Raw genomic sequence first — 23679 nt, 5'->3', positions numbered from 1 at the left:
ACTTCATGCAGATGTATTTGTTAAAACATCCTTTTATTGACTGTGTAGAGTTATTAGCAATTCACATTTCACTTTATCTACCAAGTGGAAGAACATTTATTCTTTCATTAAAAAGTTAAGCCCTGAGGGCAGGAGCAGGGACAGAGCCGCCTTCTTATAAACGGCTCAGTCCAGTGAATGTGAGATGCTTCCATAGTAATACAAAAGAGTAAAATAAATAAAACAAGTGGATTTCTCCTGCCTTCCATCATCCCCTCCCTGACAATACACCCCACTTATTTTATAAAATGCCAGCATGTAAACAGTTCCCACATTGGTACTTCCATTGATCACAAAAGGAATATCACTATTTGGCACCCCTGAGTTCAGAACATCTGTAGAGCTGTGCGAAAATGACAAAAGGAGTTTGAAGACACAGTCATTTCCTCAGGAAAACACGTTCTGGACAGAGAAGGTAGAAAATCATGAGGGTGTTTGTCAGCCTCCTGCACCTTGCTGCTCAAGCTTCTGGAGCTGTTTCTCAAGTTTTGAGAGGTTTACTCGATGCATCATCAGAAACTGGCCATTCAAATGAAAGACAGGGATGTCAAATTTATACCTGTCATACCAAGCAGAGTTTTCTGGAAGTGTGATGTCCACCTCCTGTAAAATAAACTGAAACAGAGACAGACTAAAGCTCTATTTTTCAGCAACATGGAACAATGCAATGGTTATAGTGACAAACTGATCACCAGACCACTTCTAACACTCAGAGATTTTTTTTACTGTTATTGTTTGTTTGAGGTCCACAGTCATCTAATGACCTTGATTTCCCTAACCTGATTGATTTCTTCATATTCCTTAATTTGCCAGTTCGCTACTTTTCTGTTATATCTGTTAGGTTCTGCATTACTACTCAGTTGAAATGAAATAAACTATGTCCCCAACTGGGAAGCTGCCTGAGACTCAAGAAAGACATGTTTGGACTGGAAGATTGGGAAAGGTGTCACAGTTTGCAACTGGAAAACACTTCCATGGAAATGACAAAATAACATAAAAGGAATAGGGACAAAAGCTTAAAGCATGAATACCGTACCTGCTAGTCAACTTTGACTCATTTTAACAGTCAGAGTAAGAAAACCAGTGCAGCTCAGACAAAAACACTTAGGTGTAATGACTTTTATGGAAATCAGCACTAAAATCTCTCTGAAGAACAGAAAGAAAATTTAAATGAAAAACCATTCAATGTCTTTTCCTAAGAAAGGATCCAGACAGATGCTTTGTCTTACACTACATATACTATCCATTCCATATACTAAAGCTATAGTGTATCATATTACCCGGTTTCTGTAAGGCTCCAGTACTTCCTTGGCTTCATCACAAAGGGGACATGGATCCTATAGGAAGAAAACAGCCATTAATCCCAAAGAAATGGCATTCAGCCTGACAAAAGCCACAAGAAGCAGATTATACTTAAAGGACTATTTTCTCCCAGGTTAATTATACTGTTTTGTTTCCAAAGCAAACACTGCTATAGGATCTTATAAATAGCTAGTATTCCATGGTAAATGGGCTTTTGGCAATTTTTAATTGTGTTTTGATTTTTTTCTCTACAAGCCTATTTATCTAATAAATGTTGATGCTTACATGTTACACATATATATGTGTGGATATATGTACACACAACACATTTAGATGTTTATATGTTCTTATTACTGGTTTAGTATAATTGATACCTGGGAAGATCATTTTCCAAACATCTATAGTTTTAGGGCTTTGTCCTTCCTAGATGAGGAGCACCTTCTAGGCCTGGCTGATATTGCCAGAATATCTTAAAATCTGTTTTGACTGGGGGGCACTGAGCTTTGCCAGCCTGTCTTTCCATTTATTTTATCTTTGTTTTTCTTTGGCCATGCCATGCGGCTTGAGGGATCTTAGTTCCCTGACCAGGGATTGAACCTGGACCCATAGCAGTGAAAGCATGGAGTCCTAAGCCCTGGGCTGCCAGGAAGTCCCCAGCCTGTTTTTCCTAATAACCCACTGGGATGGAGTTAGATAGTTACTGCCCCGTCTTTAGGAGGGAAAAATCTCTTTACTTTGGGTGCTGATTTTACCAACTCATTAATGTTTTGTCAGTTTTCTCACTATAAGTGTCAGCAGTAGGAGAAGGCAATGGCACCCCACTCCAGTACTCTTGCCTGGAAAACCCCATGGACGGAGGAGCCTGGTGGGCTTCAGTCCATGGGGTGGCTAAGAGTCGGACATGACTGAGTGACTTCGCTTTCACTTTTCACTTTCATGCATTGGAGAAGGAAACAGCGACCCACTCCAGTGTTCTTGCCTGGAGAATCCCAGGGACAGGGGAGCCTGGTGGGCTGCCGTCTGTGGGGTCGCACAGAGTCGGACACGACTGAAGCGACTTAGCAGCAGTAGGTTTCCCAGAGTAACTCCACCGTAGGAGCATGCAAGTTTCAGTGGCTGTTGTCTGCACTCTGTCTAGAGGAGAAGTCTGCCGAGAATGCTATGGACCATTGGCAGATTTTAAAGGCTTGTGAGGCCCTGACTCAGAGAACAAGGACTACTGTAGGTTCTCTTGTATGAGCTAAAAACAGATTCAGCATTACTGATGCTTATATAAAACGGGCTTTTTAACAGGATAGAAAACGATGAGCTGTTATGGAGGCCCTTCCTCCAGCTTAACTCACCATATTTTGAAACAAGAGCCCAGATCATCAAAAGACATTTTCCTTCAGAAAGGTCTTTCTGGCCCTATTTTCCTGCTTCAGAGAATTGGGCTCATTATGTTATTATTAGCATTATAATAAACAGATTATGGATAGTCTGTGATTTTTAAGATAACCACATTAAAATTTTCTGAAAAAGTTCAAAAAAGTCAAGAGAGGATCTTAAAAGCAAAAGCAAAACAAAAACCAGGGAAATTGCAGAAGTATTTGCTTTTATAATAAAGAACTTTAGTAGATCTAGGATCACTTTTTTTCTCTTTTTCTAAACCCAGGGACCATGGAAGTCTGGGCAAATTATCACGTGTGTATGTATTTTTATGAGGAAAGGTTCATCAAATTTAAAGAAATCTATGAACTGAAAAATGACAAGATGGTAAAGAATGCAGGAGATGTGAGTCTGATCCCTGGGTCAGGAAGATCCCCTGGAGAAGGGAATGGCTGCGCACTCCAGTATTCTTACCTGGAGAATTGCATGGACAGAGAAGCCTGGCAGGAGTCCATAGGGTTGCAAAGAGTTGGACACAGCTGAGCAACTAACAAACACACCCTAGCTACAGATGGCCCAGGGACTGGCCAGTCATAGACAATGGATAGTGTGAGGCTTTTGCTGGGGTTTCTGTAGATACCTGAAATGTGAGATCTGGGATTGGGATTGCTGCAGTCATTCATCTAAAGAGCCAGAGTGTGCACTGCTTTAACTCAGAGAATGTGGAGCTGAAGAGACTGGTAATATGCTTACGTTGCAGAATCAAGCTACTTCTGAAACCAGACTAACCCATAAAATCCCTTTTTCGTTTAAGCCACTCTGGGAAGTACTTTCTATTATTTATAACTGGAAGAGACCTGAAATGTACTTTTTCTTTCAGAGAACTGGGAACTCCTGGAGGTGACAGTAATATCTTGTATTCTAATGACACAAATGAAGGGGGTTCAGTACAAGTTTTAAGCTGAATGGAAGATTAGTGGAATTTTTTTTTTGGGGGGGGCACATGTGTTGGCTTACTTAGGCATCCCTGGTGGCTCAGATGGTAGAGTGGCAGCAATGTGGGAGACTTGGGTTTGATCCCTGAGTCAGGAAGATACCCTAGAGGAGCAAATGGCAACCCACTCCAGTATTCTTGCCTGGAAAATCCCATGGACAGAGGAGCCTGGCAGGCTACAGTCCATGGGGTCACAAAGAGTTGGACACGACTGAGCGACATCACTTGGCTTACTTGGCTATTGTTCAAACTGAAAAATAGTGCAGAATAGTTAGGCTGAATGAGCACCATTAACCTTAAGGAATTATTTTATTTTTGTGGTTAATTTTCATATGCATTTCTCATATGTAGACACAGATTATGAAATATTTTCGTTCCATAATAGTGCAATATACTATTATGAATATGAAAAGTAGTTAAGATTATTTTCAGTTAATTTTAAAATTTTATTAGATAATTGTCAGATATATTCAATTGCTAAAATGCCTGAAATGTGAGTAAGTCTATTAAACAAGAGACCTTTTTTGCTTGAATTGCAGTATTTTTCACTAAAGTTAATTCTGTTACCCAGCACTTTATTTCTTTTTTGACTATAAATCACACAAAGTAATGTTAATTAGCAAAACGAAATCCATAATATTTGTCTTATAAGTTTTACAGGAAAAATCTCTTAAAAAATTCACACTTACTTTATGGCTTAAAACTAGTGTTAGGGATAAGAAAATAAGTAGTCAGTCCTCATTATTTGTGGATTCTGTATCTGCGAATTCATCTATTCACTAAAACTTATTTGTAACCCTAAAATTAACACCCAAGCTTTTGCAGTCATTCATGGATGTGCAGTTGCATAGAGCAGTGAAAAATCTGAGTTGCCCAAAGTGTACATTTCCAGCTGAGTTGTTGACAAATGATGCTCTTTCTAGCTCTCATACTGTAAACAAGTGTCCTTTTCATGATCTACTTCAGTTCAGTTGCTCAGTCATGTCTGACTCTTTGGACTGCAGGATGACAGACATCCTGTCCATCACCAACTCCCGGAGTTTGCTCAAACTCACGTCCATCGAGTCCATGATGCCATCCAACCACCTCATCCTCTGCTGTCCCCTTCTCCTCCTGCCTTCAATCTTTCCCAGCCTCAGGACCTTTTCCAATGAGTTAGTTCTTCGTATCAGGTGGCCAAATCATGATCTACTCAGTGCCATGCTTCTTGCATTTTTGTGTTTTTCTGCCATGTAAAATAACCCAAGTGGAGTGCTGAAGTGCTGTCCAGTATTTCTAAGCATAAGAAGGCTGTGATGTGCCTTAGGGAGAAAGTACTGTGTTAGATAAGCTTTGTTCAGGCATATGTTATGTTGCTGCTGGCCCTGAGCTCAGTGTTAATGGATCATCAGTATATATTAAATAAGGTGCCTTTAAACAGAAACACACATAAAACAAAGTTATGTATTTTTTCCCCTCCTCTTATCCTATCTTGACCAACTCCCTAGAGCTTTCTCCTCATCATTTCTCTGAAAATGCTCTTAAGTTTCAATGACCTTCATGTTGCCAAATCCACTGGTCAATTTTCAGACTTAATTCTTTCAAACTACCAGCAGTATTTGGCAAAGCTGACCATTTTCCTTAAAACAAAGGTTATTGTATTGATCAACTGACAAAAATGTTGTGACCAGATGCTCAAAAGACTCTAACCCTATATTCCTCCTAGGAGCAGTGGTTACGTACTTGCTAATTCAGTATTTGTAGCGATTTTATAGACTATGACTATCACAAATAACAAGAACTGACTATATTTTTTTTTTTTTTTTTTAGACTTTCTTTTTAATATAAATTTATTTTAATTGGAGGCTAATTATTTTCCAGTATTATATTGGTTTTGCCATACATCAACATGAATCCACCACGGGTGTACACGTGTTCCCCATCCTGAACCTCCCTCCCACCTCCCTGCCCATACCATCCCTCTGGGTCATCCCAGTGCACCAGCCCCAAGCATCCTGTATCATGCATCGAATCTGGACTGGTGATTCATTTCACATATGATATTATACATGTTTCAATGCCATTCTCCCAAATCGTACCACCCTCGCCCTGTCCCACAGAGTCCAAAAGACTGTTCTATACATCTGTGTCTCTTTTGCTGTCTCACATACAGGATTATCGTTACCATCTTTCTAAATTCCCTATATATGCGTTAGTATACTGTATTGGTGTTTTTCTTTCTGGCTTACTTCACTCTGTATAATAGGCTCCAGTTTCATCCACCTCATTAGAACTGATTCAAATGTCAAGAACTGACTATATTTTTAAATGATACACTTGTAAAAATCAGTTCTTTTCTTTCAATGTAATGATTGGATGATAAATATATTAATTTACTCTCTGAAAACAGTGAGACAATGAAGTAGCTGGGTAGGGTAAACTGATGAGTGGGTCTGAAGAAAATTTATACCATTGCTTGCTTTCCTTTCAACATTTTCCCCCTTTCTTAAATGTACAACTTTCTTTTCCCAACATTTGAATACTTCATGTTTCTAAAGTAGTAATTTTACTTTTTCCTCTGTACCTTTGTGAATAAGGTCAGCACAGGCAGAGCAGTCTTTGAGGCAGAGAGATTTCTCAAGAGCAGTTGAAAGGAGTGTTTGGCAAGTTGCATGCTATTTCCTTGAAACCAGAGCATCTTAATTCTGCCAAGAGAAAAATAGATCAGTAAACTTATGTGCCCTAGACTTTGCTCTTTATAATAGGAACAGTAAGCTGCAAGTCTGTAATGGAATTTGAAGACTTCAGATGTGCTTCTTGGAGTCCAAGAGTGGCAGAGAGGCCAAGATGTTTGGCAAGTCTCCATGATGCCTCAGTGTGCACTGGATTCCAAAGAAAAGAGAACTTAGAAGGAGAAAAATCCAAATGTATGGATTAACTATGTGTCTAATCACTTGGTTTCTGTAAGCAAATTGCATGTGTGTGTTAATTAGAATAAAAAATTAAATTTCACCTGTAGGTTTTGCTAGCATCCTGATGATCTTCTAAAATGTGGAAGTTTCCTGACATAGTTTTTATTTGCAGAGGTAGCTTATCTTATTGGTAGGCATTCAACAGTGCCCAGCCACCTTCACGGTAAAGGACCAGTAAGTAAGCAGCACAAGTCTCCAGCTGAAGGTTAAGGCTATTACTTATGAGATCTGTACTCTGCTGCAAGAGGTGGGGGAACACAGAGCGGTACTTAGAGGAACCTACAAGGAGAATTAGGCTGAGCTAACTTGTCAAAAACAAAAATCTACTCAACTCTTTTAAGAAGTATTTTTAAAAGGAGATTGCCATCATTTTTGAAAACATCCACAAATGTACTAGTGTTTCTGCTGGAGATATTCCAATAAGAACAGCTTGGTAACAGCAGCATGTCAAACACTAGGCTTTGAAGTTCTCTCATCCTGCTAGTTTGCATGACATAAGACACCCTACTGATTTCTAGTTATTCTACTGAGCCTCCAGCTTTGTCCTTTAAACTACATATATGATCATTTTACTTTTAAAACATACGCATTGTTGACTTTATTGCTTATCAATAGTCCTAGCATGAATTCATTCCTGGGATCTTCATTTCTTAACTTCTCTTTACTCCATCTCTCCAACTTCATCTATCAGTTTTCCCCCTCCCTTATCTTGGCAAGTTGCAGAGCAAAGATTTTGTTTCTGTTCCTTGAATAACCAAAGATTATTTCTTCATCAGGATTTCTGCACTTCCTGTCCCCTTGTGTGGAAAACTCTCAAGTAGCTTTTCATTTGGCCTGGGCACATGTCACCTCCTTAGAGATGCCTTAGTGACTACCTTATCAACATGGGCCAGTCCACCACTCTCCTTCCTCGTACCTTGCTATAGTTTTCGATTATCCTTCACTATCTAAAATTGTTTACCTATATGTTCCCTTTACTACAACATGAGTTCCACAGGAGCAGATACTTATTCACTCCAGTAATTTCTGAGTGTCTACAATTAACCTGGTATATAGTAGCTGTTTAAATAATTGTTTGAATGTTAATAGTATTAGAGTGAGCCTTTTTCCTCCTCTCCAGTTTCACCTCTAACCCTCATCAGACACTCAGTGTGCACAGTTGTCACTATTTGGGCTTCCCTGGCGAATCAGATGGTAAAGAATCTGCCTGCAATGCAGGAGACTTGGGTTCGATCCCTGAGTCAGGAAGATCCCTTGAAGAAGGGAATGGCTACCCACCCACTCCAGTACTCTTGCCTGGAGAATTCCATAGTCAGAGGAGCCTGGCGGGCCATAGTCCACGGGGTTGCAAAGAGTTGGATACGACTGAACGACTAACACTTTTTATCCCCCTTTCTCGTTTCACCTCTACCCCTCATCAGACACTCAGGATGCACAGCAGTCACTGGGTAGATCTCATATCATAACTAAAGGTAAGCACTCCTTCGCGTATCCGCAAGAAGCAGGCAGGGCACCGCAGCTGGTCCCAGCCCTTCCCCACCGTCTTGAGTCTCATTCTGCTCTGCTCCACACAGCATGCCTGTATTAACTGTGCATTGGTCTCTACTGGTGACCAGGCTTCTCAGTGTAAGATTAGCTTCAAACTCATTTCAAACAGAAAGATATGACTTTGAAAGCACTGAACCCATATCAAACTAGAGTAAAGACAGACAAAAGGACTGAATTCTGACCTGTAGAAACAATAATCTTTCCTTCTTTCTTAAACCCTTAGTCTTCCAGTTCTTCCTGGATCTCCCTGTTAACTAAATGATCCTGATAATGCATAAAAAAGAATGTGATAAGAATTCTGCAAGGACTCAGCATTATTCTAAGGCGGACAGTAGATCTAAACAGTTTCACTATATGCTGTGCTCCTCTCAACTAAGCGATAAGCCCTGGTGTATATATTTTCCATAAATTCAGCAGAATCAGCACTCCAATAGGTGAATGTGGTTGGAGACAGTAGCTTCAAAACATGTTTCTGTCTACAGAGGATACAAATGAAGGGGGAAAGTAGAATGCTAGCCATGTTTACACTAGATACAAATTTCTGCATCGCTGGTTTGGGGGAGGCATTATGTTAATAGTGACACACCCTCCTAGGGTACGAAGGTAAAGAAGCTGTACTAAATGGAGAAAGAAAATTCTGAAGATCAGTTTTGTGAGAGTAAAAACAGAAAGGCAGCCCTGGAAATGAGAAGGAGCAGGCCATGTAAGGCAGTGAGCTAAGATGACAACCAGGATAGTGAACAGCAGCTGTGTGCTTTGGGTGGAAGGATTTAAGATTTATTGATGTCTGCTGGTAAGGAATAGAAAACTTATTGCTTTTAGCTAGCTAAGTTGAGACTGAGGTGCTAAGGCTTTTGTAAAAAAAAAAAAAAAAAAAATCACAATCACAGTGGAAATCTGCTTTAGTATTTCCAACATGACAAAACACAGCATGCAGTCTTGGTTGCACCCAAGAGAAATAAAACCTGTCATAGTAAACAGAGTTGCTATTCATTCCAGATTTGGAAGAATACTTGTTCAACTAACCCAGAAAGCTAAATAAAGTCTTCAGAGATGCCACTACCATTCTGCCTAAACTAGTTCTCTTCTCCATGTTAGTCTCCATTTCGCCTTTTTCCCCCCATGTGAATTTAATCACTTAAACATGGAACATTTGTTCATTGAGAAATGCATTAGCATTATGCAGTTTTACTACCTGCATATTTTCCAAATGCCCTGAGGCACATGCATTTTACCACACTGTTAAATTAACTTATTTCTTTGTAAGCACTGTATTATAAAATTATATTGAGTCTGATATATATATATATATATATATATATAATTCCCTATACCTCTCCTAGGCAGAAATAAGATATTAAGGCTAAAGTTCTGACCACTGGAGTTCACTTAGTTTTAGAAATAAAAAGTAAAATGAAAAATGGTACACTCCAATTGGAATCCCATAATATTCTTCTTAGAATATTTTATTAACTCTGTAAACCCTAATGCCATTGCTGTCAATGTCATATTCACCCAATCATGCCTTCTTGAAGTAAAATCTTAATACGGACTACTCTGTCAATGTGACGTTTTCATAGAACATAGTTCTATTATTTTTGAACAGTATCCTAGCACAGTAAGAAATATTCTGAAGGGTGGTCTGTACCTGTTGGCTCATGACTAGGAGGACAACACTTTTTTGATTATGTCACTGAATTTTGTCATGAAATGTGTGTCTTTACTACACACACACACACACACACACACAATTTTATCCTTTGTATTCTGTTACATGCCTATGTAATATAAGCAAAAAGAGTTGTGTGCATAGTATCAAAAAAGCACAGTTGGGTCACCTTTGTCACAGCCAAAAAAAAAAGTATAAGATTGGATTTAGAATGTGTCTAAAACAAATTCCACAGCCTAACAATAAACATGGTGACTCCTGCTGTTTCAAGTACATGGCTGCTCAAAGGCATGGATCACCCCAAAAGAGAGAGGGAATGCTGGCTTTTCAACAGAACTGAGACTGACTTCAGTGGTCTTATGGCCGAATCAAATACAGCATGAGGGAGGGCTGACTGGACCCAATTCCCTCCTCCTTGAAGCAATATAAGAAGGGTAACTTTATAGCGTTTTCCCTGCAAAACACTGAAGGGCATACCATTAAAGCAACTGATCACAGGACAGAAAGAAGCCAGGGTCATTTGCGCCTTTCTTAAGGATTATTCATTTCTTGCATGAGGAGCTGCTCATGCTGCTCTGGCTGCACATCACCTTTGTGGGGCTCCTGGATTCTTCAAATGCTGTGTGTGTCTGATTAGAAGGCAAACAACATTGTTCTCATTTGAGGAGAGAAACTGACCTTCACAGATCAGAATTTTTATTCATTCAAAGAATTCTTTGGCACACTGAGTCTCCAAGCTCACATGATCTCTCATCAGTAAGCTGCAGTGTTGTTAGTTCATGTGCAAAATCAAAAGTCTATATAAGCTCAGGTACCACCTTCATTCAGTTCAGTTCAGTTTAGTCGCTCAGTTGTGTCCAACCCTTTGCAACCCGATGAACTGCAGCACACCAAGGCTTCCCTGTCCATCACCAACTCCAAAAGCTTGCTCAAACTCACGTCCATTGAATTGGTGATGCCATCCAACCAATTCATCCTCTGTCGTCCCCTTCTCCTGCATTCAATCTTTCCCAGCATCAGGGTCTTTGCAAATGAGTCAGTTCTTCACATCAGATGGCCAAAGTATTGGAACTTCAGCTTCAGCATCAGTTCTTCCAATGAATATTTAGGACTGATTTCCTTTAGGATTGACTGGTTTGATCTCCTGGCAGTCCAAGGGACTCTCAAGAGTCTTCTCCAATACCACAGTTCAAAAACATCAATTCTTCGGCATTCAGCTTTCTTTATAGTCCAACTCTCACTTCCATTTTTGAATACTGGAAAAATCATAGCTTTGAATAGAGGGACTTTTGTTGGCAAAGTAATGTCTCTGCTTTTTATTTATTTATTTTTTTGCTGTACCACAGAGCATGTGGGATCTTAGTCCCCTGGCCAGGGTTCGAACCCATGCCACTGTATCAGAAGTGCAGTCTTAACCACTGGACAGGGAACCAGGGAAATCCCAATGTCTCTGCTTTTTAATATGCTGTCTAGGTTGGTCACAGCTTTTCTTCTAAGGTGCAAGTGTCTTTTAATTTCATGGCTGCAGTCACCATCTGCAGTGATTTTGGAGCCCCCAAATAAAAAGTCTGTCACTGTTTCCATCGTTTCCCCATCTATTTGCCATGAAGTGATGGGACTGGAGGCCATGATCTTCATTTTTTGAATGTTGAGTTTCAAGCCAGTTTTTTCACACTCCTCTTTCACTTTCATCAAGAGGCTCTTTAGTGCCTCTTTGCTTTCTGCCATGAGGGTAGTGTCATCTGCATATCTGAGGTTACTGATATTTCTCCCCGCAATCTTGATTCCAGCTTGTGCTTCACCAGCCCAGCATTTCACATGATGTACTCTGTATATAAGTTAAATAAGCAGGGTGACAATACACAGCCTTGATGTACTCCTTTCTTAAATTGGAACCAGTCTGTTGTTCCATGTCTGGTTCTAATTGTTGCTTCTTGACTGCCTACAGATTTCTCAGGAGGCAGGTAAGGTGGTCTGGTATTCTCTTCTCTTTCAGAATTGTCTAGTTTGTTGTTATCCACACAGTCAAACGCTTTAGCATAGTCAATGAAGCAGATGTTTCTCTGGCATTCTCTTGCTTTTTCTATGATCCAACGGATGTTGGCAATTTGATCTCTGGTTCTTCTGCCTTTTCTAAATCCAGCCTGTACATCTGGAAGTTCTCAGTTCACATATTGTTGAAGCCTAGCTTGGAGAATTTTGAGCATTACTTTGATAGTGTGAGATGAGTGCAGTTGTGCAGTAGTTTGAGCATTCTTTGGCATTGCCTTTCTTTGGGATTGGAATGAAAACTGACCTTTTCCAGTGCTGAGTTTTCCAAAATTGCTGGCATATTCAATGTAGTTCTTTCACAGCATCATCTTTTAGGATTTGAAATTGCTCAGCTGGGAATTCCATCACTTCCACTAGCTTTGTTTGTAGTGATACTTCCTAAGGCCCACATGACTTCACACTCCAGGATGTCTGGCTCTAGGTGAGTGATCATACTATCATCATGGTTATCTGGGTCATTAAGGGTCTTTTTTGGGTCTTATAGTTCTTCTGTGCATTCTTGCTATCTCTTCTTAATATCTTCTGCTTTTGTTAGGTCCATACCATTTCTATCCTTTATTGTGCCCATCTTTGCATGAAATGTTCCCTTGGTATCTCTAATTTTCTTGTAGAGATTTTCAGTCTTTCCCATTCTATTGTTTTCCTCTATATTTTTGCACTGATCACTGAGGAGGGCTTTCTTATCTCTCCTTGCTATTCTTAAGAACTTTGCATTCAGATGGATATATCTTTCATTTTCTCTTTGCCTTTCACTTCTCTTCTCAGCTATGTATAAGGTCTCCTCAGACAACCATTTCTCTTTTTTGCATTTCTTTCTCTTGAGGATGGTTTTGATCACCGCCTTCTATATAATGTTACGAACCTCCATCTATAGTTCTTTAGGCATTCTATCTATCAGATCTAATCCCTTCAATCTATTTGTCACTTCTACTGTATAATCGTAAGAGATTTTATTTAGCTCATACCTGAATGATCTAGTCATTTTCCATACTTTGTTCAATTAAGTCTGAATTTTGCAATAAGGAGTTCATGATCTGAGCCACAGTCAGCTCCTGGTCTTATTTTTGCTGACTGTATCCAGCTTCTTCATCTTCAGCTGCAAAAAATATAATCAATCTGATTTTGGTATTGACTATCTGGTGATGTCCAGCTGTAGAGTTGTCTCTCGTGTTGTTGGAAGAGGTTGTTTGCTATGACCAGTGTGTTCTCTTAGCAAAATTCTGCTGGTCTTTGCCCTGCTTCACTCTGTACTCCAAGGCTCGACATTGGAGCTTCTTCACAAGAGTATAATGTAAATTTAATACTGAGCTGGAATTAACCTAAGACTATTACTGTCGCTCTTGCTGGACCTGAGTTCCAGCAGAGGCTCAGGGCTTCTGTTTAATCATTTTTGCCACGTGAGATGTTAAGTGCTCCATTTCACATTCACTACCATCTAAGTATAACATTCCTATTGTTATCCAGTAACTAGAAACACGTGTGTGTGTGTGTGCACACACAGGCCCACAGAAACACCCCTCTATTGGGAACAAAATCCACTGTTTAGATTCCTGAGAGCTCATATAATGAGGTGAGAGTGCTCTTAGGGCACTCATCTGGGTCACTGGGCTGTCCCTAATCCAGAGAAACAGGGATGAATGATGCCTCCCCAGGGGTCTTATGTGTTTGTGGTCAGTCAGCGGTGTCCAAACCTCCCTCTCTCCCAAACAAGTGGGAGCCTAGCCTGGGATCCTGGGTCCAAGGGTGGAGCCAAGAGTGACAAGGTGAGGGCTGTATAGGGACCCAGTCAAAGCTGCAGACTGAGCTGATACTTTGAGGTGTCAGTTCCAAGAGTAAGCAGGGTTAGAATGAGGCTGCAGAACAGAAACAGAGGGTAGGGGGTGGAAGGCAGCCTGCAGGGGGGCCCTCACTCCCTGGGTGGGCTCTCAGGTGCTTTTGCAGTATCTCAGCTACAGCAGTCAGGGTACCTGGCCAGGGGAGCTGCCAAGGAGATAGCCCCAACTCAGACGTGATGTTACAACAAGGATCCCTGGCTCACCATGCACCTGTGGGGCCACCTGTACATGGCTTCATGCTCAGCTCCATTCTTTTTTTAAGTAATGTAACACTGTATTAGTTTCAGGTATAAAATATATTGATTTGGTATTTGCACATACTGTGAGATGATTATCACAGCCTCATCTGTCTGGGATCTGGACTGCTGACTTGATCCCACATAACACACGAGATCCTGAGCAGACACACACACACGTCCACCCTGCTCCCTGCAGCTTCTATTTCCAGGATTCAGGGGCAACAGCTTTATCACAAGGGGGAAAGAGAAGCCTATAGAGAGAAGCAGTTTCAGAAAGATATGACTGGTCACATGAGTTCCTAGAGATAAACCCCCTTTCTAACTTTCTTTTAAATGATCACTATGACTCTGGTGTTTCCAAGTATCTGGATGTCTCTACTCCACTGTTGGGATGCAATGGGTGCTCCATTCATTTACGTTCAACACACTGATCTGCACAAAAAGTTTTTTAACTGTTTGAAGTGTGGGCCCTGGCCTATCCAATAAGATTACAACTCCTCCGAAGGTATACGGCATTTACATGTCCATCACTTAGTACCTACACTCTGCTCCTCTATCCCACTCCCTTCAAATTCTCAGTAAAATTAAGCCCTTATTGTTTTTCTTCATCCTGTCTGGTGTTTAGCCCATTTCTTTCCCTCCAAATAAAACTCTCACATGGAGAAATCAACTCCACATTCTGGATATAAGCAACAAGAATTAGAGAGAGACACTCCAGTGGATTTAGGAGGGAGTTAAATTCTTCACTGAAACAATATAAATACAGGAGATCACAACAGGGACATCTAATGGGCACCTTCAGATGTCACAGAGAAAAGAAGAGAAGAGTACTGTGGGCTGACATTGGAACTGGTTTCATGAGAGAAGGATCCTAAGTCATATAGGATTTGGATACATAGAAAAGGGGAAAGCATTCTGAAGTCAGGGCTAGACACAAAGGCATGAGGTAGGAATGCTGTGGCCTTTTGGATGGGAGCCAAAGAAGGGTTTTAAAGAATAGAGTGATGCGATAAAATCAGTATTTTAGGAGACTGATCTGGCAGCAGCGAGCAGGATAGACTGCAAAGGAAAGAAGAATGGAGGCAGGAAAGAACTGAGTTACAAAAATCTAGGTGTGGGATGAGAGTCACTCATTCAACAATTACCTGCTGTTTTCCATGTATGAGATACTCATAGGTACTGGGTTCAGTGATGCACCAAAAAGTTAAGTCCCTGCCCTCATGGGGTCCATACTGTCACTGGGCACAATAAAGAGACTCTTAGGTCAGAAAACATCAGACAGTAGTAAGCAGAGGGGAGGGAGTGAAACAGGGTGATATGATGGTAACCAAGGCAGGCCTTTAAATAAGGTGCTCTGAGCAGGTGTCATTTTTGCTGAGACTAAAGGCTAAGAAGGTACAAGGATCTGAAAGAAGAGCATTGCAGGAGAGAGAACAGTAAGTGCAAAGGCTCTAGGGTGAGGACAACTTTGACTCAGGGGAAGAAACAGAAAGGACAGTGTGGCTAAAGCAAGTAAGCAAGGGGAAGAGTGGAGGAGACAGGTCAGTGGGGGTTGGAACACCTAAGGCCTCTGGATTATGTTAACGAATTGAGGTTTTAAGCATAATTAGATTTAGAGGAAGGAAGTTACGTGATCACATGTACATTTTAAAAAGATGACTGTAGGGACTTCCCTGGCAGTTCAGTGGTTAGTGATTCCACTGCTGGGGACCCAAACTGTATCTCTGGTTAGGAAACTAAGATTCCCTGCAAGCCACATACATGTGAGTGCTAAGTTGCTTCAGTCGTGTCTGACTCTTTGCGACAACACAGACTGTAACCTGCCAGCTCCTCCGTCCATGGGCTTCTCCAGGCAAGAATACTGGAGTGGATTGCCATGCCCTCCTCCAGGGCATCTTCCCAATCCAGGGATTGAACCCACATCTCTTATGTCAGGAGACATAAGACCCGCATTGGCAGGTGGGTTCTTTACCACTCATGCCACCTGGGAAGCCTGGCAAGCCATATGTCATGGTGAAAAAAAGAGATGACTTTAGCACTGTGTGGGCTTCCCTGGTGACTCAGTCAAGAATTTGACTGCAATGCAGGAGACCTGGGTTCGATCCCTGGGTTGGGAAGATCCCCTGGAGAGGCAACGGCTACCCACTCCAGTATTCTGGCCTGGAGAACAGCAGGCAGAAGAGCCTAGTAAGCTACAGTCCATGTGGTCACAAAGAGTTGGAGACGACTGAGCAACTTTCACTTTCACTTAGCACTGTGTGAAGAATGGGTTTGGGATGGCAAGAGTGGAACCAGGGAGTCAGTTAGGGGCTACTGTCGTAGTCCAGGGGAGAAAGGTGGGTGGCATGGACAGGCCTGAAAGGACCTGCCAATGAACCGGATTTGAGTAATTAAAAATGACAGTAAGGACTATCCTAGTTTCGGTCGTGAGCCTCTGGGTGGGTTACGGTGCCCAGTTTACTAAAATGAGGGATGCTGAGGCAGGAACAGATTGAGTGGGGTGTGGGTCTGGGAGCTCTGAGGGACAGGCTGGAGCTCAAGTAGAAAGTGGCATATACAGGTTTGGTAGCCATGAAAAAAACCAGGACTGAAGATAAAATTCAAGACTCCTTCAGTTTGAAGGCTCCAATTACAGCTGAGATTGTGAGATCATCTAAATAGCTAAGAAAAGAAGAGGGCCCAGGAGAGACCGCTCAGGCAATTCAACATTCAGAAGCAGCGTAGAGAGGAGCCAGTGAAGGAGGCGAAGAGAAAGGTTGATGGGGTAGGAGGAAAATCAGAAAAGTGGGCTGTTGTGGAAGCCAGCAGGAGAAAGTGTGTCCAGAAAGACAGGAGTGGCCAATTGTCAAAAAGAGTGATGAGGGCTTGGACTGGAAAAGGGACAGTTAAAGAATCTACCACGAATCAGATAAGATATGTCTGATGTCCCTCCAAAGGAATGAAATCTTACAACCAATGCCAACCCTAAAATAAATGGCCTTGTCTGATCCCTGGCTAATTTCACCTCTTAAACAAAAGGAGATATTTCTGGTGAAGATGGAGGCAGTGGGGTAGGGAGAAGTGTAAAAGCTGAAGTTGGATGGCTGACTTAAAAAGAGATAATAAATGTAAAAATCTCTGTACAAGTTAAAAAGCAGAACAGAGAAATAAAGCTTAGCTATTTGTTACAAAGATAAATACAAAGATAAAGTATTGTTATTAATAATACTGATGATGATGAATCTACTGACTGAAATGTGCTTTTACTGGCCCCAGAAGGAGGATTTAAAACTCTAGGAATGACAGTCTTAGAAACAGGGAATTGAAAACTGAAAAACATTTCAAACAAATAGCTGAAAAGTTTCAGATTGTGAAGATTACTTAAATGGGAATTCCTAAGACAGGATATAACTGATTCAAGATCCGACATATTTATTTTCTGGTGTTAGCTGGTCGGTTGTATCCAACTCTTCGATCCCATGGACTGTAGTCTGCCAGGCTCCTCTGTCAATGGAATTCTTGTCAATGACAAGAATACTGGAGTGGGTAGCCATTCCTTTCTCCAGGGGATCTTCCTGTCCCAGGGATTGAACTGGGTTTCCTGTATCAGAGGTGGATTCTTTACTGTCTGAGCCACCAGAGAAGCCCATTTATTTTCCACTAAGACTTAATATCTTGACCAGCAAATACCCTGGCACCAGGTTCTGGCTTAGCTTACTCAGGCCTCACACAGGACAATAAAATTCATTTTGCAAGAGGTAGGGGTTTTCCCTTGATGGGCTCTGAACAAAGGTCACTTCCTTTCCTGTTATTCCTTCCTAATACTTGCCTTTATGTTTTCAAAGAAGGGAAAATTCAGTACCACTCTTATTTTTTCAATGATATCCTCAACCCAACTCCTGTATATCAAAACAGAAGCTGCCCAGGAAGTGGTAAAGTTGGATTTATTAATAATCTTTAAAGACAAAACTTGTTCCAAAGTATTTTGAATAAATGTGTAGAGAGGTCAAAGTAAATGTAAAGGAATATAGCTTCCACTAACTCATCAGTCAGGGGAATTAAGCACAAATGGCATGATTCTTCATCTAAAGCTTTAAAGTTACTCTTTCTTACAGAGTTTCAGTTGAATTTCAGCACGTTTGAATTCTTGGGTGCATTTCTGTGTGAGGATTTCATAAATCTAAACCCCAAAGATAGGCAACTCCACCAATTAGTTCTCTGATGCTAGGCAATTCCTCGTCTCTTTAAGCCTCAGTTTCATCAACTGTAATATGGAACTATGACCCCCTGTCCTGTTCTCTCGTTTTACAGAGGCTAGGAGAAACTATACCCATAGGCTTTGGGTATCAAATGTCCTCCAGATCAGAGAAGGGGAAATCATATACAGAAGAGATGCTGTGGCAATAGCTCATGATGTCAAAAGGCTCCAAAGAAAGCCTTGGAAGTGGTTAGCTGTAGGAGTCTAAAATGCTAGGCCCATTTAAAGAGGACCAAAATTCAGACACAGATCTGGGCAGAAGTGTACATGGGCTTGCTTATCTCAAGCTTGTTTCTCTAGCTCCTGGGTCATAACTGGGAAGCCTTGGCATCCAAAAATACCCTGCAGGAAAATGGGGGAGGTGACATTGATCTTGCATTTTTGAGCATCTGATATGGAAAAGTACCTCCAAAAAGAATACTAAGAATGTGCCTCCAAAACTAAGAATAATGTTTCCTATTGACAGATACACTTACAGAATGGTTTTTAATGACAGACCCTCCTCGTCTTGACATTCTCTTCCACTTCCAGAAGTGCGGCTGTGTTTGCCGAGGCCAATAGCAAGCTGACACATGTGAAATGGGAGGGAGGAGGAATCTTCTGAGTAAGGAAGAGTTTGTTTTAGAATCTTTGGACCTTAGCAGTCACATTTACCAGATCGTTGCTTCAGAAGAGCCTACTTGGTAATAGGGTTAGTTTCCAGAAAAACATTTAGCCAGGAAAAATAAAATGAAGATGCTGATCAAGAATAGTAGTAGAGGGAGGGGTCCTCCCTCAAGCACCCAGGGCTTCGAAAGGGATTCCAGACTAATTCTTGTTCACACAATGGGGCTTGTACACACTGTACCCGTCCCCTCATCTTCAACCCCAAAGTTACTGACTCAGCATCTGGGCTAGAGCCAGAGGTATATTCTGAATTCAGAGCATGCAACAATGTTCAGTACAATTAGGACATAATGGCTGCAAAGCTGTTCCTGAAAGCCAAGAAAGCCTGAATAATGTGGTTGGGTTATATCATACATGAGGGCTTAATAGAGTTTAAAAACCAATTTGAAAATTCCTTCATTCCATAAAGATAACATTATGATGAGGGCAATATCAAGCCAGTTCAAGGGTTGGGGATAAAGTGCATAAGGAATTATGCAGACTCCTTTCCACATTATCCTTCTTAACCAAAATGACCCATTCCCTTTGAAGGTATCGCTAATGCTTACTACTGACCCAGAAAGAAGGCAATTTCATTAAAACATCTTAGTCTTATTGTACCCAGCTAGTAATGCCAGTTTCCTTCATTTCCAAAAACAACTGTTTGCAATTCAGATTCCATCCATCCAGGCAATGTCTCCCATTTGTCACTAATACTCCACCATTTCCAATTCATCTTGCAAAAGAGGTGAAGTTATCCACATGACCACACAAGACCTGAAAGATGTTTCATTCATTTTTAGCCTTTTTTTTTAGTAAATGGCTTTGGAACATTTGAGATAGTAAATCCATCACTTCTCTGGACTTGTGACACTAATACTGGAACATTAGGGACTATCCACTCTTGAGGTCCTGCTCTAGTAACCTTCAGATACATGAGATTTCTCAATTCTCTCAGTCCTATTCAGGTTACTTAAGAGCTGTCACATTGATAGAAAATCTTAATATTTTGGAGCTGGATTCCAAGGGACTTTGGAGATTCCCGTGCTTGATAAAGAAACTGTTTTACCAAAGACTTTTATAATTTTTTTCTGCAGTTCTTTTCTCTATATTTTCTCTTTGAACAATGCTTATTTTTCATATGAGACCAACACAGAATTTTCAGAACAGAAAGGGAACTCCAAGGTCAACTCTCTTTTTTCTCCAAAAGCTTTATACATTAATCCTCAGTGTATACCAAGTAACAGATACCACATTTTGTTTAAGATTAATTTAAGGATGGAGAGAATGAGGAAACATCTCAGCTTCAGGTGGCAGAATTCTTTTACTATAAGAACAAAGTTCTGATCTCTAAATCTAAGATGATACAGATTAACTTCATTTTTGAACTTGGAGAAACAGAGTTGAATTTAGCTCTTTTTTTTTTTTTTTTCAGTCTATGAACGAAGCTGCTTCAGTTGACTGAATTTCTATTAGTTTTTTTTTTTTTTTTTCCTGAATTTCTATTAAATAACAGTATCCTTTCTCTTGGCTGACTGGAAGAACTACCTGTTTTAAGAAGTAAAACAAAATCAAATAATTCAGTCTGTCCTTACCCCTGACTAAACTAGAAGTCACTTCCCCATTATTTCATGATTAATATGAAAAAGTACACGAACAATGAGAGGAAGGTCATCTGTTTCCAGCAGCAACATTCTGGTTTCTGCTGGACTCCCATTGGCAACAGAAGGAAGCAGCATATACCACATGCCTGCCCTATTACAATACAAAAAGCTGACAAGTTTGAACTCTTTTGAAATGTCAGTGAAGTAGAAAAGATGATGTGGCTTTCGTTCAATATTATTTGGGTAACCTAGCCTTAAAATAGTGAACAAAGTCCTTTATTCTGAAGGCAGGACCAAACCAAGATATTAGTGGCTTAGGTAGGCTAATAATTTAGTATACCTTCTAATAGATACTTTTCAGATATTCACTCAATAGGTGTTTGAGTGAGGAGCTGGGCACTGCAGACCTTGAGAGAAAATGGAGATAGGGCTGGTGGCGTCTTTTACTTTGCATATTCCGTTCAGTATAAGAAAGACCCTGCAACTCACCAGGCTAGATCACCTAGGATGGCAGTTTGGTGACCATCTGTAGATTCTCAAATACACCCTTTCCTACTCCAAGCTGTTTATAAAGGCATTAACTGCAGCATTTATAACTGCATCTGGTAGCCCCTTGAAAGACTACTGTTTTACATTCTTTTCTGTACCTTGCTGATTCCCACTGATGCTTTCACATTCCTTATAGATCCAGCCTCCCCTTTACACCATGTACTGAGTATTTGTAATGTGTCAGGCACCGTGCCAGGTATAGAAATATAAAAGTGATTCAGATACTTTCCCTGCCCTTATGGAACTCACACCTTGGGTGGGCAAAAGATTTACAAACAAATAATACAATACCACAGTCTACAGAAGTAAAATGGTTGTTACTAGATATTGGTAAAATGCTCTGAAATCCTTGGAGATGGATACTTTCTTAAAATAGAAGATATTTTGAGTTTTACTTCTATCTCTGGAAATCTTATCTTGGGAAAGGATTGGAATAAAAAGAGTAATGTTTTCACGCCTCCAGTTCCCTGCCGCTATAACTGAGATGGGGAGGTAGGGATATGGAATAATATCTAGGTGAAACTTAGCCAAAACTTTCCACTTTGCATGTTCTTCGTCAAATAATTTTTGTCTCTCGAACTTGCCATGATACTAGGGGAAGGATGATGGAAGCTCACCTAGTCCCTGCTACTTGGGTAACTACACATCCCTGGATCCAGATGGTTTCTCCCTTCAAAATAATTGCAAACAAGATTAAAACTGCAAGCAGGAACTATTCCAGCTGGCTTTTGGCTTCCTCTGATGTACACCCCTTGAATAAAGCAGTGGCAAAATTCGATTTAAAATAAGGAACATAAAAAACCTTATTACTTGTACCAGCTCACCTCAAGGTCCCGCTATGTGCGAAACCCTGAGCCCTGGCATTACAGTAACTAAATGCATCAGCCAGCTGGAGTTTGCACATTATGAAATACAAAAACCTTAATAATAAGAAAAAGAAAACTTATTTTGAAGGTATACCTCCACACTGCCTCTGAGTATTTAAGAGTCTGCTGGAAATAGGCATCTGGAATAAAATAGAAATACAGTCCAATAAATTCCCAAGTTGGAAAACCCTCATTTCTATTTCCTTACCTGCCATCAATCCATCTAAAGAAAACCACATAGCCACATTTTCCTCTGGTAAAGGAGACAAAAAAATATTGATCCTTCTTTGGCAGGCAGTTACTACTGACCACAGTAAGCATGAAGAAAAAACTCTGGGGAGTCTGCCTATCTAAAAGACCAGCCCCACCAACCTTAATTTTCACGCCAGGACCTGTTCTGGTTCCAGGCAGTTCCTCAGCAGAGCAGGACGCAGGTTATTAGGTTACGACATTTCACACAGAACCATGATTTAGTTCTGCCTTATCCCCATTACTATAACCACTCAGCATTTCTAGGGCACAGCTCTTTTTCTAAGTGTTTTCAGTTTCAATGTATATACCTCCAAATATTGCTAGCATCATAAGCACTTTCATACAGCATTCCTGAGATAATTAGTAAATGAGAAGACTGGCCTCTAACAGCCACCTCATCTTTTCACAGTCACACACTAAAACATGGCTTTAGTGCTGCTTAACCAAGGCAGTGTGTGGTTAAGGAAACCTACTTAGGTTGGGAAATGTGCCAGAGAGTGTGGGGGACATAACAGATCTTAGAAGCAATCTCCATGCTATAGGAGCTGAGAATCTTGGGGTTGAGCTCGGTCATACTGTGGATTTTTTTTTTTTTAAGTGTTCTAAAATACAAAGTATTACATAAAATACTTTATATTAAGAATAAAGATCAGCCAGGTTTAAAAAAAAAGAATAACTCTTTGTTCTTTAACAGGACAACCTTAGAAAGACACTTGCCTATTCATGTTAGTAACAATCCAGTAGGGACTTCTGCAACTCCGGACTTACAAAAAAAAAAAAAAGTATGAGTGATATTTGTCAGGGGTGACTGACAAGGCTAAATATTTATTGAGAATTGTATAGGTTCTGATTTATTCTCTCACGGTTCAGCACCCAGAAGGCTGCTTTTGTCCGGTAAAGGCAGAGAGGAGGTCCAGAAAACCCCAGGACTCACAGTGTTCCCCCACAGCACTCACGATTAAACCTTTTGGCCCTCAATTAAAGGTCAACATGGCTGCTCAAAAACGTTTATGTCAAAAGGCAGTCACCTCAGCCAACTGAGATTATATTGCCACTTCACAGAACTCAATTAAATCCGAAACAGAGCATCTGTTAATCAGGGAAGGGGCATGAAGTTGTGATGTTTTCTGCTTCCTCTTAAAAAGCTGCCTCTTCCCACCCGTGTTCACTTCCCAAAGCGCCATCGCGCGCGCGCACACATACACACACGCTTAGAATTTGCCCCCGGAGGTTCACAGATTTATGGCTCCCCGTTTAATTAAATTTCCTGTAATGACAATCGAAATCGGCAGCGTGCGGCACAGCTCCCGTGACCTCCTCTCCCGCCCGCCTACAGGCTCCGGGCTGGGGACCGCGAGCGCCGAGCTGCCGGCGCCCGACCGCGGGGACCCACCTGAGCCTCAGCCGCCCCTGTCGCCGCTTCCGCCCTGCGCCCGGGACTTCCGCCCCGGCCGCAGGCGCCCTGCCGCTCCCGCGCTTCCGCCCGGGCCCTCAGCCCCTAGGGCTAGTGTCAGTGGAGCCCAAACCCG

At 41.1% G+C, this 23679-nt stretch overlaps 1 protein-coding gene across 3 annotated transcripts; it reads right to left on the bottom strand.

Moving 5' to 3' along the window:
* Window positions 1-54: 54 nt before the first annotated feature.
* Window positions 55-23679, bottom strand: C7H5orf63 (chromosome 7 C5orf63 homolog). Of its 3 annotated transcripts, XM_070374060.1 has the most exons (5): window positions 23544-23591; window positions 21993-22038; window positions 6267-6387; window positions 1320-1376; window positions 67-654 (listed from the first exon to the last, which is right to left on the bottom strand). In XM_070374060.1, the coding sequence occupies exons 3-5, from the start codon at window positions 6378-6380 to the stop codon at window positions 478-480; spliced, it is 348 nt and encodes a 115-aa protein (XP_070230161.1). In that variant the 5' UTR covers window positions 6381-6387; window positions 21993-22038; window positions 23544-23591; the 3' UTR covers window positions 67-477. The 3 variants fall into 3 exon arrangements, with proteins under 3 accessions (XP_070230162.1, XP_070230161.1, XP_005887467.1); XM_070374061.1 differs by lacking the exon at window positions 21993-22038 and having other exon boundaries at window positions 55-642; window positions 23544-23679; XM_005887405.3 differs by lacking the exon at window positions 21993-22038 and having other exon boundaries at window positions 23544-23672.

The sequence above is a fragment of the Bos mutus genome, chromosome 7 (genome assembly GCF_027580195.1).
Source record: "Bos mutus isolate GX-2022 chromosome 7, NWIPB_WYAK_1.1, whole genome shotgun sequence".
NCBI classification, from domain to species: domain Eukaryota; kingdom Metazoa; phylum Chordata; class Mammalia; order Artiodactyla; family Bovidae; genus Bos; species Bos mutus.
This window is presented reverse-complemented; position numbering and strand designations above follow the sequence as displayed.

Excerpts from the sequence above, each read along its gene's own strand:
- C7H5orf63 (XM_005887405.3), bottom strand. The coding sequence starts at position 6,380 with ATGCTCTGGTTTCAAGGAAATAGCATGCAACTTGCCAAACACTCCTTT. Across the intron at positions 1,377-6,266 it reads TGCTGACCTTATTCACAAAG|GATCCATGTCCCCTTTGTGA; the intron begins GTACAGAGGAAA and ends TTCTTCCTATAG. Across the intron at positions 655-1,319 it reads TGGAGCCTTACAGAAACCGG|TTTATTTTACAGGAGGTGGA; the intron begins GTAATATGATAC and ends TCTCTGTTTCAG.